General features: G+C 45.8%; 1 protein-coding gene across 4 annotated transcripts in view; it reads right to left on the bottom strand.

Annotated features, from left to right (window-relative positions):
* The window catches only part of LOC126160382 (organic cation transporter protein-like), a 261,617-nt gene that overhangs the window by 42,598 nt on the left and 193,814 nt on the right, over nt 1–25,205 (bottom strand). For all 4 annotated transcript variants that reach the window (XM_049916919.1, XM_049916913.1, XM_049916927.1 and 1 more), the window contains exons 3-6: nt 16,610–16,838; nt 15,511–15,614; nt 9,624–9,778; nt 6,976–7,144 (exon numbers count right to left, since the gene is read on the bottom strand). In XM_049916919.1, coding sequence (XP_049772876.1) covers nt 6,976–7,144; nt 9,624–9,778; nt 15,511–15,614; nt 16,610–16,838 — 657 coding nt within the window. The remainder of the gene's footprint in view (nt 1–6,975; nt 7,145–9,623; nt 9,779–15,510; nt 15,615–16,609; nt 16,839–25,205) is intronic.

A 25,205-nucleotide genomic window follows, 5' to 3' on the forward strand; every position in this document is an offset into this window, starting at 1 on the left:
GCCACCATTGACCAGACGTTTTCAATTGGTGAGAGATCTGGAGAATGTGCTCGCCAGGGCAGCAGTCGAACATTTTCTGTATCCAGAAAGGCCCGTACGGGACCTGCAACATGCGGTCGTGCATTATCCTGCTGAAATGTAGGGTTTCGCAGGGATCGAATGAAGGGTAGAGCCACGGGTCGTAACACATCTGAAATGTAACGTCCACTGTTCAAAGTGCCGTCAATGCGAACTAGAGGTGACCGAGACGTGTAACCAATGGCACCCCATACCATCACGCCGGGTGATATGCCAGTGTGGCGATGACGAATACACGCTTCCAATGTGCGTTCACCGCGATGTCGCCAAACACGGATGCGACCGTCATGATGCTGTAAACAGAACCTGGATTCATCTGAAAAAATGACGTTTTGCCATTCGTGCACCCAGGTTCGTCGTTGAGTACACCAACGCAGGCGCTCTTGTCTGTGATGCAGCGTCAAGGGTAACCGCAGCCACGGTCTCCGAGCTGATAGTCCATGGTGCTGCAAACGTCGTCGGACTGTTCGTGCAGATGGTTCTTGTCTTGCAAACGTCCCCATCTGTTGACTCAGGGATCGAGACGTGGCTACACGATCCGTTACAGCCATGCGGATAAGATGCCTGTCATCTGGACTGCTAATGATACGAGGCCGTTGGGATCCAGCACGGCGTTCCGTACTACCCTCCTGAACCCACCGATTCCATATTCTGCTAACAGTCATTGGACCTCGACCAACGCGAGCAGCAATGTCGCGATACGATAAACCGCAATCGCGATGGGCTACAATCCGACCTTTATCAAATTCGGAAACGTGATGGTACGCATTTCTCCTCCTTACATGAGGCATCACAACAACGTTTCACCAGGCAACGCCAGTCAACTGCTGTTTGTGTATGAGAAATCGGTTGGAAACTTTCCTCATGTGAGCACGTTGTAGGTGTCGCTACCTGCGCCAACCTTGTGTGAATGCTCTGAAAAGCTAATCATTTGCATATCAGAGCATCTTCTTCCCGTCGGTTAAATTTCGCGTCTGTAGCACGTCATCTTCGTGGTGTAGCAATTTTAATGGCCAGTGGTGTAGATGGTAAACATCTTGCGTGCCTCACAGAAACGCAACGTAATACTTTTCTTGTTTGTTCAGTGTATAATAACGTCACTTGGGTACAAAGGGAAGTTGCAGAAGGCTGAACACTTCGTTGAACGTTTCCTGTAATGATTTCCACTATTATGTAATACCTTCTGTAATCATACTGGTGCTAATTTTCTCCCTACCGCATGGTTCGTTCATGATTTGACTTAAACTTAGCGTCGTACTGTCTGCGCGAATCAACAGTGAGTAGCTAAACCGTAGGTCACGGAATTCAAGAAAGTAAGAGCTTTTATTTGCATCCATTTTCGTAAAATCTTACACCTTTGACAGTGAACACAAGTTTAATTGTTTAGATTTGCTTTCAAGAACGTTATCGTTGAAAATTCAAATGCTGATCTAACAGTGACGGCCATCTGCTAAACTGAGAATGGAATTAGGAATAATTATCGATTTATACCTATTCAAGTTTCGTCCGCTGATGTAATAATATCCCGTATCTTTCGAAGGACTAATTTCAGAAATAACATCATCTTTTAGTTGGGTAAATCCGGTAGAAATGTCAGTAGAACAGCAACACTATTTAATACGGTAAATATGTCAAAAAACAAATAATACTATACACTGAATCAAAAATATTTCATCCTTATCGTCAAAATTCTTCTTGGTTTGAGGCCGCATTGTCGTCTGTAAAATTCCAACGTTTCGGCGACTGTTGCAAGGCGCCTTCCTCAGGGTGTATTGCAGCCAGTATTGGTGCAATACACCCTGAGGAAGGCGCCTTGCAATAGTCGCCGAAACGTCGGAATTTTACAGACGACAATGCGGCTTCAAACCCAGAAGAATTTTTTGACTGAGTCAACGGCCTCATGTTTATTTCAAGTAAAGCTACAATTTTGTTATTCGCTTCATGTTTTAAATGTGCTGCTTTTCGTAGGTTATCCTGCAGTCAAGATTAAATTGCAAATGTCGTTTACAGTTTTGCAGTCGAAAGCGAATTATTTACAACATATCCTGTTTGTCAGTGTCTATCGAGGATTAGCGAAGTTTCATTTAGTTATCATTTGAACAATTGCAAGCCCCTGTCACGTCATTGGTTATGCTGATGTATATATGTGTAGAACGTGAAACAGGGAAAGGTTCATTAGTTACTACTGTCAGGCGATTTCTCAGCAGAAACCGTTGCTTGCAAGGTATTGAAATTAGCATTACTGCCACAGTTTAAATGTGACGAAATTTTGTTCATTTTTGTGGAACTCAGAAGTGGAGCTGCCTTTTCATTTTCTTTTCTCACGTCCACATACACTTGTCAAATAAGCTGTGTAACTGCAGAATGTACCGCGTATCACCTATTTTTTTTGACCTGTCAACAATTTGAATGGGTATCATCTCACACAGTGAATGGTCTAATTTATCTCTGACTGCAAATGTCATTCAGAACCGTTCATCCTACATTGTTACGCTAGCGGTTATTTTTATTGCCAGCTGTTAGTATGTTTTTGCAACAAATGCTATCACGTGAGACTAATAAGTAGGGTATCAAATTGACCAATATGTAGTTGTGATAGATCTATTGAGGCAGTCGTCAGAAATGGACTATGTATGTCATGACAAATTGCCTCGTAAGTTGCAAAACAGTGTACAATCAGCTGTGGTAAGTCCGCGGTGAAGTGTCACATCGCTTAGAATTGGTGAACGGCTGTCCACAATGAGCTATTTCTCGTCACAACAACATATAGATAATATAACCACAGTCCTTCGCAAGACTGAACACCGCCTTTTGGCGTTTCTGGCGCATGACGTGACAAGAGAAGTATATAAACGGAGCAGAGAAGAATGGGGAAACATTCTAACGGCGATACGGGCCGCAAATAGAGAAACCCATTTACAGTGTCTTTGGCAACGGGCAGATTGTTATGGCCTGGCGCCTGGAACGGAAACTGCAAAGCTGGTCAGCTATTCGCGTGCTGCTGCCGTGAGCATCTGTGGAAACCGGTTGAAGGACGGTAAAAACATGAGTAGGTGACAAGGTACTGGACGGTCACGTTTCATCAGAAACGAAGAGTTCACAGGCTTGCCGGCTCTGCGTAGTAGGATAGGCGTAGATTCGTGGCAGATGTGTCATCAGAGTACATGTTTCAGAACACTCAGCGCGCATTGTTGATCATGAGGCTCCTACGAGTTCTCATAGTGTGGTCTTATTTGTTTTGGCTCATCAGCATAAATATTTAACGTACAGTGTAGCAATGATGTAGTGCCCAGAAAGCCAAACGAATATACAGACGACATTTTTACAGCATGCTTCATTTATGCAACTGAAAATATTTTACTGGCGTCAACAGAAGATTGCGAGAGACTGGGTATCGACACAGAGGTATAAACGGGGTGTTAAACAGCATACGACAAACTGCTGTTGGGCTGTGTAGGAGAATCACTATAAAGCTACCGGCGGTGTGCGCTCTTAGAGGGAGAGTGATGAAAGAGCTACAATTACGTGGTCGCACCCCCTTTGGAAAACAGCGCGACTGCAAATTTTTGCTCTCTCACACAGGTTGTGACCACTAGGCACCGCTCAAAATCATTCGATGAAATCTGAGGCAGCAACGGGTGCTTTTGCTTTTCCAGCCCTCCTGTTTTGCGCCCTGCTACGGCATGACCACGGAAAGGTGCGAGACTGGTTCAAGCAAAGGTTTCCTGTAACATCCACAGTAGCGCAAAACGTTGTGACCCCCACCTTTACTGAGAATTTTAAAAACGAACGTGTATAAAGCCAACGGGTAAAGTAGTCCGAGGCGCTTTCAGGCCGGCAACTGGAATCGCAGGTGTGTCAAGTAGTTGCTGCCTTCTGGCGCCTAGGTTTACTTCACATGTTCGTTCTGTAAAGAAATATTCTGAAAATTCTCAATGAACAAGGGCTGCTGCCACCGAGGGTACTGCCGAATTGGAGGCTCTTAGAGGGACACTTTGCCGTTGTATTCACGCATGAGTCTACGCCGCACCCTCTAGTGGCCACGCCACAGGAGAGCGCAGATCAGGTGATCTGAAAAACTGTAAGCATCCTTCGATGCTTCGAATGGCGTTCGAAGTGCGTCGGATGATTTCGAAAGATCCCTAGTGCTTCCGACCTATACACAAGGGATAACACTGCACTTCAAAGAGGTGAAATCATGTCCATTCAGGATGCAGGCCCAAAATGTCCCTAGAGAAGGGCTGAAACGTCCTAACCTGTCAGCAGAGTCGAAGATTGTCAAGAACGATTTCCTGTTGCTCACTGCACTGCGAACTGTCGCCTTAGACCGCGAAATGTATGGTAATCCTCGCCCTAGCGGAAAAGGCGGGGGGGCTCCATTGGCGCTATTTATACCGCCCCATGGGGCCTTTTCGTGTCTGTTCTGAGCGGTGGTGTGTCTAGAAAGCTTTTCTCGGCCACTCCTAAGAAAACTGCGCGATTTCAACGCTGGGGGTCGCGGTTCTGACCTCCATCGCACGGGCGTCAAAATAAATGGGTTAGATGTTGGCAGGATGGGATGTGACGGCCTCCCACCGTCTGACACATCCACGGTGGCGTTGGGCAGAGTAGTGATGAAAATTGCTACCACATTGGTGACACATTAAGCCACCCTAAACGTCACCAACTTCTGAGCTGTGACCTATTTTTCGCATGCGTCGTCACCTTGGTGTTTGCAGCGTCGTCGAGCTCGAGGATGACGTCCCAATGGGAGGCAGTTGCAGGTTTCGGAAAAATGTGATCCTATGATCCGTTGACAAAGGACTGTAAGCCAACATTAGGTTGTCGAGTGAATTCAGTGATCGATCCTGACATTTATTGCAACCTGTCTTCATACAATAAAATGAGACTGTGAGCTAACATAAAGAGTTATGTATAAGTATTAACGGGGTTCCAGAAAACGACTGCGCAGAAACTACAAGACATACAGAAAAATGCTACATACAGTGGATAGATCATCTGTCCAATTTTCGATTCGTAATGTGTACCATAGCGTTGTTGCACTAGGGCGCAGGCATCTCATTACATTTAGACAAGTCATCCGCTCCATACTGTTACGTTGAGTTAGCTCACGTCTGCAGATAGGCAAGCCAAATAATAGATTTCCATACCCGCTGCTGCCACGCTATCCCAGACAATTCGTGTCAGCGACATCAAAGACTTTTACACGCATATTGACATTTACCGCATCACAGTATCCATAATGAGTACTTGTGAGTCAAAAACCTCGAGAACAGCTCTATCCACTGATGTGTGTACTTTCTGTACGCCCAAGTTTTCACGTAGTCGTCTTCTGAAACTTTTTAAAAACATCATGCATACAAGAACCCACATTCAGGTATCATATTTCAACGCCCTTAAGGAGACCATTCAAAGACAGAAATGCCTGCTTCACTTTGCTATTTATTGCAACTAGCTGAGTACTGGCATTGCCTGGATACGTATGTATCCCAATCTTCCAGTAGTCCTCCTCCTCCTCCTCCTCCTCCTCCTCCTCCTCCTCCTCCTCCTGTTTGCCCATCTACTCCTCCCCCTCTCTAAATCCTTCTCCTCCTTCCCCTTCTGTCAGTCCGTGTAACCCCCCCCCCTTTCTCACCACGTTATCACACGCATCCCGGTAGGAGGCTGGTGGTTCTTACCCTCACAGAATTCCTTTCCATATCGTAACTAATGTGAGTACGAAATTTGATTTAAATCGTTCCAGGGGCTTAGGATGAGCTGTTTACCTGTGGCTTTGTCCGCATACGACTATATCAAATATATTTCATGCACATTTAAAATATTTAGTACGTAATTGTACACGTATCTCACCAGCATCTCTAGCTAATTTCGCCCTGCAGTTTTCTTTTTATGCAGCTCAAGATTTTTGTCGTATCTCCAGAAGTATGTGTCGTATAGAGTTGGTAGTGAGGAAGTAATAAAATTTAAAAGTAATGCATGGTTCAAATGGCTCTAAGCACTATGGTACTTAACATCTGAGGTCATCAGTTCCCTAGACTACTTAAACCTAACTAACCTAAGGACATCACACACATCCATGCCCGAGGCAGGATTCGAACCTGTGACCGTAGCAGCAGCGCGGTTCCGGACTGAAGCGCCTAGAACCGCTCGGCCACAGCGGCCGGCCGTAATCTATGATGCGGCAGTTTCACTGCATTAACAGAGAATATGTAGTAACCGATAAAGATTTTTTCCTTTCATCAAGAGAAAGTTTCGTACAGGTTTGAAGTTACGTGTAATGTTTGTTGCTAGTCAAATACTGCACGAATAACGTATGGGCATTCGCGCGTCATTGGTTACGCTACTTTCTCACCCGCACCCCTTTGATAGATAAGTTGTTCTTAGCCGTATTGAAATTATTTCCAGATTGTACGTGACGTGTGCTAAGTTTGGCTGAATTGGTCCAATGCTTTAGGAGGAGATGTGGAACATATATGTACATGAATTTTTATGACGTGTATGCACCGTATAGGGATGAATATATACTGTCTTGTACTCAAAGTAACTTCAAGGTTAGTATCTTTTTCTATTTGAAGAGTACAGCGCTTTAGAAGGCCTGGTCCAATCGCAAGTAGGATGCCATTGCCTTCCTCCGATCTTCGAAGTGACGTACCCACCCAGATGCATAAGGGACTAGCGTGGTCTCCAACAACGGTGGAACATTATCAAACGCTGGCAGAGATGGAAGATCTAAAAGGTGACAAAATTCCTAGAGCTGTACGAGGATCGAAACCGCGACATTTGGATATGTCTGGCACTTTACCACTGAGCCACCGAGTCTGAGAAGCGACGAATCCTCATTGTCGTGCCCCGGTCCACCCCCTACGTTGGGATAAACGCAGACGTGAGGGAGCTCACCACCAGTAGGACAGGAAGAGGATGCCGGGCGCGGTGAGCGCCACCTGGAGCAGCCGCCAGTCGCGGATGCAGTAGGCGATCGCGGCGGTCAGCATGTAGCCCAGCGTGAAGAAGGTCTGGCAGCCGACGCCCGCCAGCGTCCGCTTGCTCGGCCCCACCATCTCCATCGCTGCAACACCAACCGATGCCGGCGCTCCCTTTAGACCGGGCAACCGACTGCAGGATCGAGATAGTCGCGGCGTGGGCTGGCGAAGATGTGGCCTCTCGCTCAGTAGCTGCAGCACGGCACTCCTCCACGAGTTGGCAACGCCGTATGTCAACGCCGAACTCAAAGTCGATCAGAAACCTCGCTGTTTTGAGTCCATCCCTCAGGTCAGCGATAGAAAGTGTCTGCTCCGCACAGTGGCTTCCCTGTTTCCATGGCTGGTCCAGGTGGCGGCACGCTTTGGTCCAGTATCTTCTAGAAGACTTTTCAGTACATCCAATTAGCTGTTGATACAAGAAATTGTAAAATTTCCACGGCTGTAGAAGAATCCAAATCTCGCACAGCGTTGCCTGCATTAATCCAATTTTCCTCCAAGACTGGTAAGGCTGGGCTGAATCATATTTTGCTTATTCAGAACTGTTGCGCCATCACTGGTTTTGAAACTAGTGGATTCGCCTTTTATTCCAGGTCAGATTTACAGATAGTAAGGAAAGAGATTGGGTTCAATGCCATCTTAAGACGAGGTGCTAGGTCAGTTGGAAAATGAAGGTCAATATTTAACGTCCATTCGACGAAAAGGCCGTTGGACACGGAGAACAGACTTGGGAAACACGAGGGAGGCGAAGGCTACCAGCCGAGACAAAAAAGGAACCATCCCAACACTGGCCACAGTCGATTTAGGGAAGTAATTGAAACCTTAAATCTGTATGACTCTATGCGAGTTTTGAACCGCAGTCCCACTGGTCTGTTTCGCTCCCTAATTCAGTTGGAGGCATCTAGAAGCAAGTGAGAGGAATGGAAGAACGACTGACAGTTACCATAGTGGCCTGTTTGAGGGACGTACCTTGACACTCTCTTGTAGTGGTTTTCGGAGAACCTGTATGACCAGGGTGGCTTGACTGGGATTTGAAAACAGCTTCTATTAATCAGCAGTAGGATCTCTTAATTACTGAGATTATTCTCATCGTGTTAACGTAAGCTTTAAGAAGTATTTTTCTCTATAAAAGTAACCAGTTTCTGAGTAGTATATGCACTCGCACTTGAAGGCCATCTGTTAGTTCAGAACACGTGGTAGGTTACCGAAATGGCATAAGGAATACTATATTTCCGCACAAACTTTGTGACAAGCATTTGTAACGTTTGCACATTCTATTAAATGTACAACAATTGTCATATGAAGATAACTCATTGGTCAGAGATCTGTCACAACGTCTGGGTACATCTACGCACTTTCCATAAATTTTTCGTACCAAAACCTTGTAAACATCGTTAGTTATAGCGTCGTGAGAGTTTTGTCTTTTCGCTACTAAGACAATAGGCTTCGCCTATTTGAGGACTACCGACATCACATTCTCTGACTGTCTAACAGATTTAGTAGCATACCAGTAATTTGTTCTAGACGCTACGTAATTTGTGTTATTCTACTGTTGAAAAAAAAGTCAATACAATCAAAAGCAACTCGCTCGAGGAACACACCGTTGTTTCAAAATTATTCCAGTATGACATATATAAGTAGACTGAACCAACAAATGAAAATTTGTAACAAGGCTAGAAATCGAACCCAGGTCTTCTGCTCACCAAGCAGATGCGCTAACCACAACGCCGACGGGTCACAGTGGCTTTCCACAACTGCACGGACTACCTTAACATACCTCCCTTCTGAGTCCAAATTTCCATTCACGCCTGAGCCCACTTTCGTATTCTCCTAAGCTCAAACAATATTGCAACTGCATTGGAATAGCACCTCAATATCGGCCGAACAGTGGGACCCCGACTGAATCGCAGGCAGAGGTGCTTCGGTCAAATGAAACGAACAATGGCGTTTGATTTTAGGGAGAACACCAAAGTGGGCTGATGTCTGAATGGGAATTTGTATTGAGGAGGGAGGCACGCTAGAATAATCCGTGCAGTTGTTCAAATCTACTGTGCCAGGGTTGCGCCGTGTGTAGCGCATCGGTCTAGTAGAGCACGGGACCCGGGGGGGTCGAATCCCAGCCTTGGTACAAATTTTTGTTCATCGCTTCAGTCTTCATATAAACATCATTGATGCTCGAAACTAGAAAGATCTCTGGGACCGTATAGTTCCATCTGAAAAAAAAAAAAAAAACGAGAACTTCCAATCCCCAGTTTCTGACAGACGATTTTGGGAGGTTTTCCTTGATTATCAGGCAAATGTGGGGACTGGTGATCCCCTCTCAAGTATTCCATGTCCTCTGCCCCAACTTCGTGATGTGATTTGAGTGGAAAGAACCAAATTCTCTATAACATCCCTCATTTCATACTCGTGTACGGATTGTTTGTGAAACTGTATTAGGGAAGGCACTCTACAGGAGGAACTTATCTTTGATCTACTAATTTTACTGTTTAGGATAATGCTGGAATTAGATAAGAGAAACTGTATCATTTTTGGTGTTAGTAAGATAAGGCACTACTAGGTACTAACCGAGCACGTATGCGACGAGGAAGACGCCGGATGACGTCATACCGATGATGAGCCGCATGAAGGCGAACGAGTAGTACTCTGGCGCACCGGCCACCATGAAGCCGGCGGTCACCTGCAGCACCAGCGACACGAGGAACACCTTGCGACGGCCGTACCTGCAAATGTAGTTTCGTCTCACGGCTGCGTCACCAGGAGCGTGACTCTACAAAGTCTTCAGTTACGTTCTACATTTTCCGCAGTGTTACAAGTACGAATATGACTGACGCATGAATAGAACCATAAACTGCCCAGCTGCCCAGATTGCGTTACCGTGCAGTACCTTGACAATGTGGCACCAAAACAAGAAAGAAGTTTTGAGTGTTGGATTCTACGAGATGTTTACCTGTTACAAGAGTGCAGTGTGCATTGAAAAGGAACTGCAGAAAAGAATGGCCATGTAAAAACACCATTGTGCATTGGTATCGACAATATAGGGACACTGGTTGTCTGTAAACAGTAACCTTGTGGCCGACCAAGTGTGCCAGAAGCCATGTGCAGAGCGCGAGGATAAGTTTCGTACATACTAACAAAAAAAAAAAAAAAAAAAAAAAAAAAAAAAAAAAAAAAAAAAACGGTCCGCGCAAGCTACGGACTTGGAATACCCAAGCAAACTACGCACATTATTTTGCGACGGTGCCTATAATTTTGCATCACAACACAGCAAGCACTTCAGGATGAACATTTCGCCTCCAGGTTGATATTTAGTGACGAAGCAACCTCCCATTTATCTGGAAAAGGTAATCGCCACAGTATTTAATGTGAAGGATACTGAATATCCTCATGAAAAAAGGCTCAAATGGCTCTAACCGCTATGGGACTTAGCATGTGAGGTCATCAGTCCCCTAGAGGGTTGGGTTGTTTGGGGAAGAAGACCAGACAGCGAGGTCATCGGTCTCATCGGATTAGGGAAGGACGGGGAAGGAAGTCGGCCGTGCCCTGTCAGTGGAACCATCCCGGCATTTGCCTGGAGTGATTTAGGGAAGTCACGGAAAACCTAAATCAGGATGGCCGGACGCGGGATTGAACCGTCGTCCTCCCGAATGCGAGTCCAGTGTCTAACCACTGCGCCACCACGCTCGGTAGTCCCCTAGATTTAGAACTACTTAAACCTAACTAACCTAAGGACATCACACACATCCATGCCCGAGGCAGGATTCGAACCTGCGACAGCTGCAGGCGCGCGGTTCCGGCTTGAAGCGCCTAGAACCGCTCGGTCACATCGGCCGCCCATCCTCGTGAAACTGTGGCGCATGAACGAGATTCGGGAAAGACGCTATATGGGCCGTTTTTCTTCTGCAACTAGACTGTGATGGGTACCTCTCACCTTAACATATTGCTGTTGCGGTATTTTTTTTTTTTTCAAACTGACTGCTGAAATCGAGAATTTCATCTCCAATCAAGGCGGGGCACCCCTCACTGGAGCATCCGTGTTCGTCGCTTTATTAACGACGAACTTCCGCATTTTTGGTATGGGCATAGTGGTGAATATGACGTGGCTCTGTTTCCTTAGCCCCCCCAGGTCACTTGACCTAACGCGTTGCGCCATTTTTCCTTTGGGGTTCCATTAAGGGCCATATTTACGTACCACCACTGTCAGCAACACTGGAACAGCATAAAGAATGCATCGTGGTTGCTGTGCTGACCATTTATAGGATGTTGCTTCGTAAGGTATGGATGGAAGATGACTACCGTCTGGACGTGTGTCGTGTAACCAGAAGGGCACTCTTAGAACATTTGTGGAGTGCTGAATGCAAATTTCGTGAGTTTACGGTTCTACTCGTGCAGCAATCAAATTTATACATCTAATTTTTGGGAAAATGCAGAGATCTGGAAATTAATAAATCGTTTATAGCATAAACTAAATTTCCTTTTCTCTATGTCTGTGGCCACTACTTATAGTAGTTACAGTAGTGAACATACACTCCTGGAAATTGAAATAAGAACACCGTGAATTCATTGTCCCAGGAAGGGGAAACTTTATTGACACATTCCTGGGGTCAGATACATCACATGATCACACTGACAGAACCACAGGCACATAGACACAGGCAACAGAGCATGCACAATGTCGGCACTAGTACAGTGTATATCCACCTTTCGCAGCAATGCAGGCTGCTATTCTCCCATGGAGACGATCGTAGAGATGCTGGATGTAGTCCTGTGGAACGGCTTGCCATGCCATTTCCACCTGGCGCCTCAGTTGGACCAGCGTTCGTGCTGGACGTGCAGACCGCGTGAGACGACGCTTCATCCAGTCCCAAACATGCTCAATGGGGGACAGATCCGGAGATCTTGCTGGCCAGGGTAGTTGACTTACACCTTCTAGAGCACGTTGGGTGGCACGGGATACATGCGGACGTGCATTGTCCTGTTGGAACAGCAAGTTCCCTTGCCGGTTTAGGAATGGTAGAACGATGGGTTCGATGACGGTTTGGATGTACCGTGCACTATTCAGTGTCCCCTCGACGATCACCAGTGGTGTACGGCCAGTGTAGGAGATCGCTCCCCACACCATGATGCCGGGTGTTGGCCCTGTGTGCCTCGGTCGTATGCAGTCCTGATTGTGGCGCTCACCTGCACGGCGCCAAACACGCATACGACCATCATTGGCACCAAGGCAGAAGCGACTCTCATCGCTCAAGAAGACACGTCTCCATTCGTCCCTCCATTCACGCCTGTCGCGACACCACTGGAGGCGGGCTGCACGATGTTGGGGCGTGAGCGGAAGACGGCCTAACGGTGTCCGGGACCGTAGCCCAGCTTCATGGAGACGGTTGCGAATGGTCCTCGCCAATACCCCAGGAGCAACAGTGTCCCTAATTTGCTGGGAAGTGGCGGTGCGGGCCCCTACGGCACTGCATAGGATCCTACGGTCTTGGCGTGCATCCGTGCGTCGCTGCGGTCCGGTCCCAGGTCGACGGGCACGTGCACCTTCCGCCGACCACTGGCGACAACATCGATGTACTGTGGAGACCTCACGCCCCCACGTGTTGAGCAATTCGGCGGTACGTCCACCCGGCCTCCCGCATGCCCACTATACGCCCTCGCTCAAAGTCCGTCAACTGCACATGCGGTTCACGTCCACGCTGTCGCGACATGCTACCAGTGTTAAAGACTGCGATGGAGCTCCGTATGCCACGGCAAACTGGCTGACACTGACGGCGGCGGTGCACAAATGCTGCGCAGCTAGCGCCATTCGACGGCCAACACCGCGGTTCCTGGTGTGTCCGCTGTGCCGTGCGTGTGATCATTGCTTGTACAGCCCTCTCGCAGTGTCCGGAGCAAGTATGGTGGGTCTGACACACCGGTGTCAATGTGTTCTTTTTCCATTTCCAGGAGTGTATTTTAGGGATCGGGCAACCGCAGCCACAGTTCCATATAGTGAATGAAATCTTCCGCACTGGCTGATAAACTTTTAGTAAGAGTCACAATTGGTTTCTCATCATTGGAGATGCATCTTCATTGGCAAGCTTTTTATTTTTGCAAACAGTCATGACGCAGCAAAAAGAATGCTTAGAAAGAAGTCCCACCGTTTAATGTCGAGATGAAACCAACAGCACTCTAAAAGCGTTTGTCTATGATTAAACTCAGCGGGAACGCGCAGCACCATGCCGTAGACATCATAGTAGTGTGCACGACGGCACAGTTTTGTGATGTCTACGGCATGGTGCAGCGCGAATCCAGTCAGATTAATAATTTTAAAAAACCGCTTTTAGCGTGCTGTTGGTTTAATCTTGACGATGAACGATGCGACGTGTCTCTATGCTTTCCCTTTGCCGCGCCATTACTACTTAAAAAATTAAATCTACCGCCTGAAGATGCATCTCCAATGTTGCGAAAGCGGTCGTGACTTATTAATGAAAGTATCGTCTCAGCCAGTGCGGAAGGTTTTATTCACCAATACAACAGTAATCAAGAGCGTGAATAACGTGCCAATTATGCTTGCTTGCGATACTCTTTTTCTTAATTCCAAAATTCCTTGTTGACAAGCGAAGTCTTGCATTTGATGTGGCTTGATCTCGACATCATCGGAGATCATAGTAACGGAAACTATCGACACACAAATTGTCTTTCGATAGCGAACGTTTCGATTTAGATCACTCTTACATAGTCCAGTGGTGTTGTATTTACACAATAAATACCTAACAAGATGCTGAAGCACGTTAGTCAGGTAAAATCATTATGTTGATTTAATTATTGGATTGGTGAATAAGTTCGCAGCGTTTTTCCGTGAATTTGAAGGACGCAGATACACGTAGCAGAGGCTTCATTCATCAATAATATATTCTCCTTCACTATTTACAACAGCCTGCAAACGCTGGGATAACTTTCAGATTGCGCCACAGTAGAAATCACGTGACTTTGAGGTGAAAAACTCTTTGAACCATGCTTGGAGCGCATTTTTCTCCAGAAAGGAAGTTCCAGGAAGGTGGTTCGATAGAGAGCGAAAAACGTGAAAATCTCGGGGCGCAAGATCGGGTAAATAAGGTGGGTGTGAAATGACTTCTGAACCCAACTTCTTTATAGCGCTTTGTATCAGTCTAGCACAATGCGGACGGTCGTTATAGCGGAGCAGCGTAGCTTGATGCAGTCTTCCTGGCCGTCGTTCTTCGATTGCCTCTGCAAGACGTCACAGTTGTTGACAGTAAAAGTCAGCAGTGATGGTTACATCTCGGGGAAGCAGTTCGTGGTACAACACACAGTCGCTGTTTGGCCAGATGCTTAACATTATCTTCTGTGGATGTGCGTAGACCACTGCGCTGCTTTGTTTGGCCTGAACCGTTCCTTTCTTTTTCTTATGCTAGCATAAAGACACCATTTCTCGTCACCAGTAGTGATACAGAGTAGGGGAGGTAGGTGGTGTTCACGAGCGAATTGATGATCAGCAAGCAGAAATGGTTTTCGCTTAGAACATGTGGTACCCATACACCCAGTTTTTGAATCTTTTGCATGCAAACGTCGCACGGTGATGGAATGATCACAGTTTATCACATTTACCAGTCCTCTAATATACTGACGTGGATCATAAGGATTAATGCGTTTTTAAGCGATCTTCTTCAAACCCCGAAGGTTTTCCTGAACGTGGAGAGTCATTAATGTTAAAACGATCTTCCTCGATCGAGAAACCCAGTTTGTTGCCGTGGTCTGTCCAATGGCAACATCCTCATACGTGGCACAAATGTTACTGGTTACATCCGCTGCTGTCACCCCTCTATTGAATTCAGATAAATATGTTGGAAATGTTCCAATTTCTCCACTTGGCATTCCACTTTCTAGTATCCACAGCTCCGCTATCTGCAAATGACAAAATAGCAATATGTAGACTGCAAGAGCAACAGTGAACTACCAAAAAAATGACGATAAATAGCCGCGTAGCAACCGGAATACCAAGGTGAAAAAACCAACTACGAACTTACGCACCAACCATAATCAGTCACCGATTTGGATAAGATGAAATGTCAATGACTCACGTATGCGTTGCTACTGCATAATCTTATTTCGAACAGATGGTAAAGCCGGAGTATGTCCGAATGCCGTATGAATTAACCGATATGACATTTAAACACCCAATTAATGATATACACATGCTTCACCATGTACCGAACAGGAAATACTTCATATTATATCGAATATACATGTGAAAAATGTAACTGCGCGATACACTGCACGAGATTATAATTTGGACTTCCTCAACAAAATAATGACGCTGGTGCCTGAAAGACTCAAAAATCCCAGCAGTGTCCCACGTAATGAGAGCACGCGACTCTGTTGCCGGTGGATGACGCTACGCCGTAGACAGCGCTCTGCCGTGTCCAGACTTTCAGTACAGCGCAGCGGCCGCACTCACTTGTCGGACAGAGCTCCGAACGTCACAGCTCCCAGCAGGACTCCCAGCATCACGCACGCGTCTGCTGTCGCTCGCAGCCACTCCCTGCCGCACACCAGGTCCCACTGCAACACGACACACGAACGGCTGAGACCAGGAAAACACGTGACACTATTATTTATTTATTTATTTATTTAGCGTATGGCTCATAACATCACAGTAAACATTACAGAAACAACACGATTTTAAAAAAAATCACATATGTATAAACAGAGCAATAAATAACAGTTTGTATATAAGGACACCGCCAATTGTAAATTTACACTCACAGAAGAGCAATCACAAGCAGACGTCCAGCTTAGATAATAAATAGTCGATTGCCTCTTGGGTCGCCATTAGGAAATCCTGTGGGTCACCCTCGTATGCCCTTAGTGGGCATTCCTGCACGATGTGTTTGACCGTCTGTCTCTCAGCGCCACAGTCGCAAGCGGCCGAAGGAAGTTTACCCCATCTGTTACGGAGTGGGCGCATCTCTCACAGTTGGTTCTGATGCGATTAAGAGTTGACCAAACTTTGCGAGGGCAATCAAATCCTTTTGGTTTACTAAAGATGCATGGCAGTTTACTGCTGTTCTGCTCTCCCATTCCTCTTTCCATCGGTCATTTATTTTAAAGTTGGTTTGGTGCAGAGCCTGTGCGGTCTTTAGAGGAGGATGCTTAGACCTGAGTCGGTTTCCTTGGATGTCCTGAGTATCTTCATGGATTTGTAATTGAGGGTTGGTCATGATTTTTTGAAATTCTCTAACCAGAGCGTGTTCACGGCGCAGGTTAGGAGGGGCTATGTTACTGAGAACGGGCAGCCACACTGTAGGAGTTGGCCTGATTGTGCCTGATATAATACGCATTGTTGCATTAAGTTGGCTATCCACCATGTGTGTGTGTTTGCTGTTGAGCCACACTGGGGCACAGTATTCTGCCACTGGATACACCAAGCCAAGTGCGGATGTTCTTAAGGTAGATGCTGTGGAGCCCCAAGTGGTGCCACAGAGCTTCTGAAATATGTTGTTGCGTGTTTTAAGTTACGTGACACTATAGTACGCGGATATCAGTGGGGTACTCACGTCGGTGGTCGCGCTGCTGGAAATCTGCGAGGTGTCGTAGACGTAGGACTCGCAGGGCACGGAGACGTTCGAGGGCACGCCGTACTCGAAATACTCCGCCTCGAAGTCGGCGTCGAGGCGTCGGCAGGAGGACCAGGCGTCGGCGCGCTCGTCCCAGGGCAGCGTCATGTTGACCAGCGCCGCCGGCAGCGAGTACTCCGGGTCGGGACCCTCGTACGGCAGCCGGCACCTGCGCAGGTTCAACGTGCGTCCCCACTACTACTACTACTACTACTGTTTAGCACAGGTATTCGACCACATGATCTTGTGTGTGTGTGTGTGTGTGTGTGTGTGTGTGTGTGTGTGTGTGTGTTTCTGCGCGCCGTTACAAACGAGCTTTTTCAACTTTTCGATATCTGCGGTTACCTAATCGGTTACACATTTCTACTAACCAGGTGTCAATAAACGATCGTGATGAAACTTTTGTGGAGATGGGACAGAGTAATTTTTTTTTCTCGCTTGTGCTCAATTTGACTTAAGGGGTGAAACATCCCGAAAGGCAATTTGGCACTGTAGGTTTGGAGAGAGCATCTTCGAAAATACAGGGTGTTACAAAAAGGTACGGCCAAACTTTCAGGAAACATTCCTCACACACAAAGAAAGAAAATATGTTATGTGGACATGTGTCCGGAAATGCTTACTTTCGATGTTAGAGCTCATTTTATTACTTCTCTTCAAATCACATTAATCATGGAATGGAAACACACAGCAACAGAACGTACCAGCGTGACTTCAAACAGTTTGTTACAGGAAATGTTCAAAATGTCCTCCGTTAGCGAGGATACATGCATCCACCCTCCGTCGGATGGTATCCCTGATGCGCTGATGCAGCCCTGGAGAATGGCGTATTGTATCACAGCCGTCCACAATACGAGCACGAAGAGTCTCTACATTTGGTACCGGGGCTGCGTAGACAAGAGCTTTCAAAAGCTCCGATAAATGAAAGTCAAGAGGGTTGAGGTCAGGAGAGCGTGGAGGCCGTGGAATTGGTCCGCCTCTACCAATCCATCGGTCACCGAATCTGTTGTTGAGAAGCGTACGAACACTTCAACTGAAATGTGCAGGAGCTCCATCGTGCATGAACCACATGTTGTGTCGTACTTGTAAAGGTTCAAATGGTTCAAATGGCTCTGAGCACTATGGTACTTAACAGCTGTGGTCATCAGTCCCCTAGAACTTAGAACTACTTAAACCTATCTAACCTAACGACATCACACACATCCATGCCCGAGGCAGGATTCGAACCTGCGACCGTAGCGGCCGCGCGGTTCCAGACTGTAACGCCTTTAACCGCTTGCCCACCACGGCCGGCAATTGTAAAGGCACATGTTCTAGCAGCACAGGTAGAGTATCCCGTATGAAATCATGATAACGTGCTCCATTGAGCGTAGGTGGAAGAACATGGGGCCCAATCAAGACATCACCCAATCAAGACATCACCCAATCAAGACATCACCCAATCAAGACATCACCCAATCAAGACATCACCCAATCAAGACATCACCCAATCAAGACATCACCCAATCAAGACATCACCCAATCAAGACATCACCCAATCAAGACATCACCCAATCAAGACATCACCCAATCAAGACATCACCCAATCAAGACATCACCCAATCAAGACATCACCCAATCAAGACATCACCCAATCAAGACATCACCCAATCAAGACATCACCCAATCAAGACATCACCCAATCAAGACATCACCCAATCAAGACATCACCCAATCAAGACATCACCCAATCAAGACATCACCCAATCAAGACATCACCCAATCAAGACATCACCCAATCAAGACATCACCCAATCAAGACATCACCCAATCAAGACATCACCCAATCAAGACATCACCCAATCAAGACATCACCCAATCAAGACATCACCCAATCAAGACATCACCCAATCAAGACATCACCCAATCAAGACATCACCCAATCAAGACATCACCCAATCAAGACATCACCCAATCAAGACATCACCCAATCAAGACATCACCCAATCAAGACATCACCCAATCAAGACATCGCCCAATCAAGACATCACCCAATCAAGACATCACCCAATCAAGACATCACCCAATCAAGACATCACCCAATCAAGACATCACCCAATCAAGACATCACCCAATCAAGACATCACCCAATCAAGACATCACCCAATCAAGACATCACCCAATCAAGACATCACCCAATCAAGACATCACCCAATCAAGACATCACCCAATCAAGACATCACCCAATCAAGACATCACCCAATCAAGACATCACCCAATCAAGACATCACCCAATCAAGACATCACCCAATCAAGACATCACCCAAACGTTCACAGAAAATCTGCGTTGATGACGTGATTGCGCAATTGTGTGCGGATTCTCGTCAACCCACACATGTTGATTGTGAAAATTTACAATTTGATCACGTTGAAATGAAGCCTCATCCGTAACTAAAATGAGCTCTAACATGGAAATTAAGCGTTTCCGGACACTTGTCCACATAACATCTTTTCTTTATTTGTGTGTGAGGAATGTTACCTGAAAGTTTGGCCGTACCTTTTTGTAACACCCTGTATATACAGGGTGAAAAGTATTTAAACCGACAAACTCTGGGCGGTTGTAGGGGACAACAAAACAAATATTTTACCCTAATGTCATTTTTTTCCTATGAGGATTATTTAAACCGCTGGAGGTCGTATTACGCTCTTCAGTTGTTAGAGGCCGTATTAGGATCTTCAGTTGTAGGAAACTGCTGTCCACCAGTGTAGTAGTGCATTGTCTCTGTTTACCAATAGAGCGATACACCTGGAGTGAGTACGCTGATACGGTTGGTGCGTACTACGTAGCGCACCACAACGGACGAGCTGCACAGCGGGTTTATCAACAATAATATCCTAATCGCCGTATCCCGCATCATACGACCTTTGCTGCTGTTTACCAACGTCTGCGTGAGAGCGGGTCATTTAGCAGATTACCTGGACAGGAACGCCGTCGCACGGTAAGAACGTTGCAATTTGAGGAAGCTGTCTTGCAGCATGTGGAGTGGGATCCTTCAATCAGCACTCGTGCAATTGCATCTAACATGAGAACGAATCAGACGAATGTAAGAACAGTCCTTCGAGAGCAATCGTTACGTCCATTTCACTTACAGCGTGTCCACAACCCGGAACCAGTTGATTATCCATCCACCCAGAGCACAATTTTCGCAGTGGTACCTGGAACACTATGAAATGCATTCTACATTTCCATACTCTGTGTTGTTTACCGAGGAAGCAACGTTCGAGCGTGATGGACTCTTCAACATGCACAATTCGCATATTTGGAGTGAGGGTATCCCACATGTCACAGTTACTAGCGCTCATCAAGTGCGGTTCTTTGTTAATGTGTGGGTCGGTGTTGTTGGGGACTGTTTAACTGGGCCTTATCTGCTATCTAGGCCATTAAATGGCAGGCACTATTACAATTCTCACCAGAGCATTGCCAGAATTACTGGAAAACGTCCCGCTCCCTACAAGACAACGCATGTGGCTCCAACATGACGGGGCGCCGGCACATTTCAGTCGTCGTGTGCGTCTATTTCTGGACCGACGGTTCCCAGAAACGTGGATTGGCAGAGGTGGTCCTGTACCGTGGCCTGCTCGATCCCCAGATATGTCCCCTTTGGACTTTTTTGTTGGTTTAATTTGTTGCCAGAGAAATCTTCCTCTACTGGTTTAAATACTCCTCATAGAAAAAAATGACATTAGGGAAAAACATTTGTTTTGATGTCCCCTACAACCTCCCAGACTTTGTCGGTTTAAATATTTTTCACCCTGTATATATCATTGTTTCAAAAAAATATATATATATATATATATATATATATATATATATATATATATATATATATCTCCCGCCAGGGTAGCCGAGAGCGCTAACGCGCTGCTTCCTGTACCCGGGTAGGCGCGCCGGCCCCGGATCGAATCCGCCCAGCGGATTAATGATGAGGGCCGGTGTGTCGGCCAGCCTGGATGTGGTTTTTAGGCGGTTTTCCACGTCCCACTAGGTGAATACCAGGCTGGTCCCCACGTTCCGCCTCAGTTACACGACTCGCGGACATCTGAACATGCTCGCACTATTCCATTAATTACGCTCGACGCAGACAGTAGGGGCACAGTCATTCCGTCCCGGAGGGTACGGGGTGGCGGCAGGATGGGCATCGGGCCACCCCTTTACACTAACCTTGCCAAATCCGTTCCTAACAATGCCGACCCTGCGTGAGCGCGGGACGTGGCACCAGTGAAACAAAGAAACAAGAATATCTCATATAGAAGTTTAGAAGTAATTAACGTTCTTGAAAACTGTATAATTATTTTTGTAAAAATTTGAAATCTTGGAAAATACCTCACAAACATTACTTTCGAAAAAGAGAACGTTTGTTACAACAAACTAAAGAAGCTGACAAGCTACATGCCTCAATGTGTAACGAAGTTAGTTTCTGAAATGCCGTTTTCCTAAAATCTGTACACAATATGTTGCCAGATTATTTTCAACATAACTAATTAAAATATCAAAATATTCATTATTAGTGTAGTTATTTTACTTGTTTTCTGTTTTGAATTGTTTACGTTTTACATCAATTTTTTTGTTCGAAGGACTCGGAGAGAAGATTTTCAGATCTACACTGAAGCGCCGAAGAAACTCGTATAGACACGTGTATCCAGATACAGAGATGAAAACAGGCAGAATACGGCGCTGCGGTAACAACTCCTGTTATAAGACAAGTGTCTGGGGCAGCTGTTAGATCGGTTACTGCTGCTACAAAGGCAGGTTATCAAGATTTAAGTGAGTTTGAACGCGACGTTATAGTCGGTGCACGAGCAATGGGACATACCATCTCCGGGGTGGCGATGAAGGAGTGATTTTCCCGTATGACCATTGCACGAGTGTACCGTGAATATCAGGAATCCCGTAAAACCTCAAATCTTCGACATCATTGCTGCCGGAAAAAGATCCAGCAGGAGCGGGATCAACGACGACTGAAGAGAATCGTTCAACGTGACTGAAGTGCAATCCTTTCGATAATTGCTCCAGATTTCAATGTTGGGCCACCAACAAGCGTGGGCGAACGAACCAATCAACGGAACATCGTCGATAGGGGCTTTCGGAAACGACGGCACACTAGTGTGCCCTTGAGTACTGCACGACACAGCTTTACGCCTCGTCTGAATCCGTCAACGTCGATATTGGACCGTCGATGACTGGAAACATGTTGCCTTTTCGGACGAGTCTCGTTTAAAATTGTATCGAGGAGATGGACGTGTACGGGTATGGAGACAACTTCATGAATCCATGGACCCTGCATGTCAGCAGGGGACTGTTTAAGCTGGTGGAGGCTCTGTAATGGTGTGGGGCGCGTGTAGTTGGAGTGATATGGGACTCCTAATACGTCTAGATACGAGTCTGACAGGTGACACATATGCAAGTATTGTGTCTGATCACCTTCATCCGTTCATGTCCATTGCGCATCCCGACAGACTTGAGCAAGTCCAGCAGAACAATGCGACACCCCACGCGTCCATAATTGCTACAGAGTGACTCCAGAACACTCTTCTGAGTTTAAACACTTCCGCTTACCACCAAGCTCTAAAGACATGAAAATTATTGAGCAGATCTTGGATGCCTTGCAACGTGCTGTTCAGAAGAGATCTCCACCCCGTTGTACTCTTACTGATTTATGGAAAGCCTTGCAGGATTCATGGTATCAATTCCCTCCAGCACTAGTTCAGAAATTAGTCGAGTCCATGCCACGCCGTGTTGCGGCACTTCTGCTTGCTAGCGGGAGTCCTCTACGATATTAGGCAGGCGTACCAGTTCTTTGGCTCTTCAGTGTACTTCTGTTTAATGACTTTCGTGTTAATCTCCGCTTGAGAATCGATACAAATAAGCTGTAGTCACTAGTACATAATTATTTTCACCAACGCTTACCATTGTAATCATATACACCTGATACAAATCAGGATATTTAGAAGATCACCTGTTACAATTTGAAATCCTGCTTAACTTTGTTCTCCACTATGCAAATTATGTGAAGAAATTTCTTTCATTTTATGTGCTTCGGGTAATAAAATTTTATATGTTAAGCATTGTTTACAGATCATTGTTTCAGTTATTTTGTATCATAATGAGTTATTTTCAATTAATAAAGTTCATGTATATGAAATGGTAAACAATAACAAAAAATGAGTGGAAAACGTTAAATAATTTAAAACATAAAATAAATGTAACTCAAATAAATAGCACCACCAACAATCAATGTTTCGATATTTTGGTTACGTTTTTTGAAAGCACTCAGCCAGCACACTGTGTACAGCTTATTTTCCGAAAAGGCGATTTCAGAAACCAGCTTTATTACACATCCATTTATGTAGTTTGAAAGCTACTTTAAGTAGGTTGTAAGAAAAATATTCAGTTTGAAAACTTAAAGGTGGTAGGATATTTCGGAAACTTTCAAATGTTTACAAAAATCGATTATACAATTTTCAAGAACGTATCAATTTATGAGAAACATTTCTTATCTTTTCCCTTCAAACCTAACGTGCCAAATTGCCTTTCAGGATGTGTTTCATCCCATAAAAATGAAACTGGACACAAAACAAAAATACGTATTGTATTACTGTGCCGCTCTATACAGCTGCCTAGTGCCAACAATATCGTTTATTGACATTTGGGTACGTTCCCTTGTAAGTACCAACCGGTTATAATTAAAGTCAGGATTTTCTACTGTTGCAGCGCGGACTATATACATCGCAGGATGCTGAAATACCTTAGGTGGGTTCAGTAATCGGTGCGCTCGCGGATTAAGCTGAAAAAATAACAGTTTCTCTTTCTGCCAACAGGTAACAATACGACGCTATAAGCAGTCAGAATGTGAAATGTTTCCTGTTTTGACATCAGTAGGCTGTTTGTCGGCTGTCAGTGTTCTCAGTACCAGTGACGTTCTGAGTACCATTTCAGCCAATCTTAGCCTTCCATTCACCGTCCCGACAACTGACATCCCATGTTCTTTCCTTTTCGTATAGCTTTTGATTATTATTTACAAATATTTAAATGATGCGACAGCTCCAGAACTATAAACGTCATCCGGTAATCGTGTACTATCGTCCTTTTGCCTTTTTAATGTGAAAGTTAACCTATTTATTTATCGGCCTTAGTTACACCAATACGGCCAGGATAAACACACAGTATCACAAAAAGTTAAAGTAAACTGGAATTCGTTGGTAAATAACACAGAAAACGTTATCTGCAGTTAAAATACGATGATGACGATGACGTTTGGTTTGTGGTCAACCGCGCGGTCATCAGCGCCCGTACACCTTCCTAATATGTACACAGTCCATTCTAGCCAATTTCATGAATGATGATGGAATAATGAGAACACAAACATCCAGTCCTCGGAGAGAGAAACTCCCGAACCCGGTCGGGAATCTAACCCGGGAGAGACCCCGTGGTCCAGAGGTAGTAACGCTAGCCACTACACCACGAGCTGCGCACGCAGTTAAAAATAACACGGGCAGATACACACCAAGGTGATAAAAGTCGTGGGATACCTTCTAATATTTTGTCGGACCTCTTTTTGCACGACGTAGTGCAACAACTCGATGTTGCGTGGACTCAACATGTCATTGAAAGACCTCTGCAAAAATACGGAGCCATGCTGCCTCTATTGCCGTCCATAACTGTGGAAGTTTTGCAGCTGCAGGATGTTGTACTGAGCTGACATATCGGTATGTCCCATAAATGTCCGATGGGATTCGTGTCGGACGATCTGGGTGGCCAAATCATTTGCTCGAATTGTCCCAAATGTTCTGAGATGGGGCATTGTCATCCACAAAAATTCCGTCGTCGTTCGAGAACGTGAAGTCCATGCATGGCTGTACATGCTCTCCAGGTAGCCGAGCGTATCCATTTCCAGTCTATCATCAGTTCAATTGGACCAGAGGACGCAGTCCATTACATGCACACACAACCCACACCATTATGGAGCCAGGAACAGCTTAAACAGTACATTGTTGACATCCTAGGCCCATGGCTTCGTGTTGTCTACGCCACACACTAACCCTACCACCGGCTCTTAACAACTGAAATCTGGATTCATCTGACCAGCCATGGTTTTCCAGTCGTCTAAACGACATGACCACGAGCCCAGAAGAGACGCTACAGGCGATGTCGTAGCGTTAACAAAGGCACTCGTGCCGGTCGTTCGCTACCATAGCCCACTAACGCCAAATTTCGCCGCACTGTTCGTCTTACGTCTCACATTGATTTCTGTTGTTATTTCACGCAGTGTTGCTCGTCGGTTAGCACTGACAACCCTGCACAAATTCCGCTGCTCTCGATCGTTAAGTGAAGGCAGTCGGCCACTGCGTTTTCCGCGGCGAGAGGTAATTCTTGAAAAGTGCTAGTCTCGTCATTTTCTTGACACTGTAGGCGTCAGAATACTGATTTCCCTAACGATTTACGAAATTGAACGTCCCATGCGTGTAGCTCAAACTACCACTCCGCGTTCAGAGTGTTAAT

The sequence above is a fragment of the Schistocerca cancellata genome, chromosome 1 (assembly GCF_023864275.1).
Source record: "Schistocerca cancellata isolate TAMUIC-IGC-003103 chromosome 1, iqSchCanc2.1, whole genome shotgun sequence".
Classification (NCBI taxonomy): domain Eukaryota; kingdom Metazoa; phylum Arthropoda; class Insecta; order Orthoptera; family Acrididae; genus Schistocerca; species Schistocerca cancellata.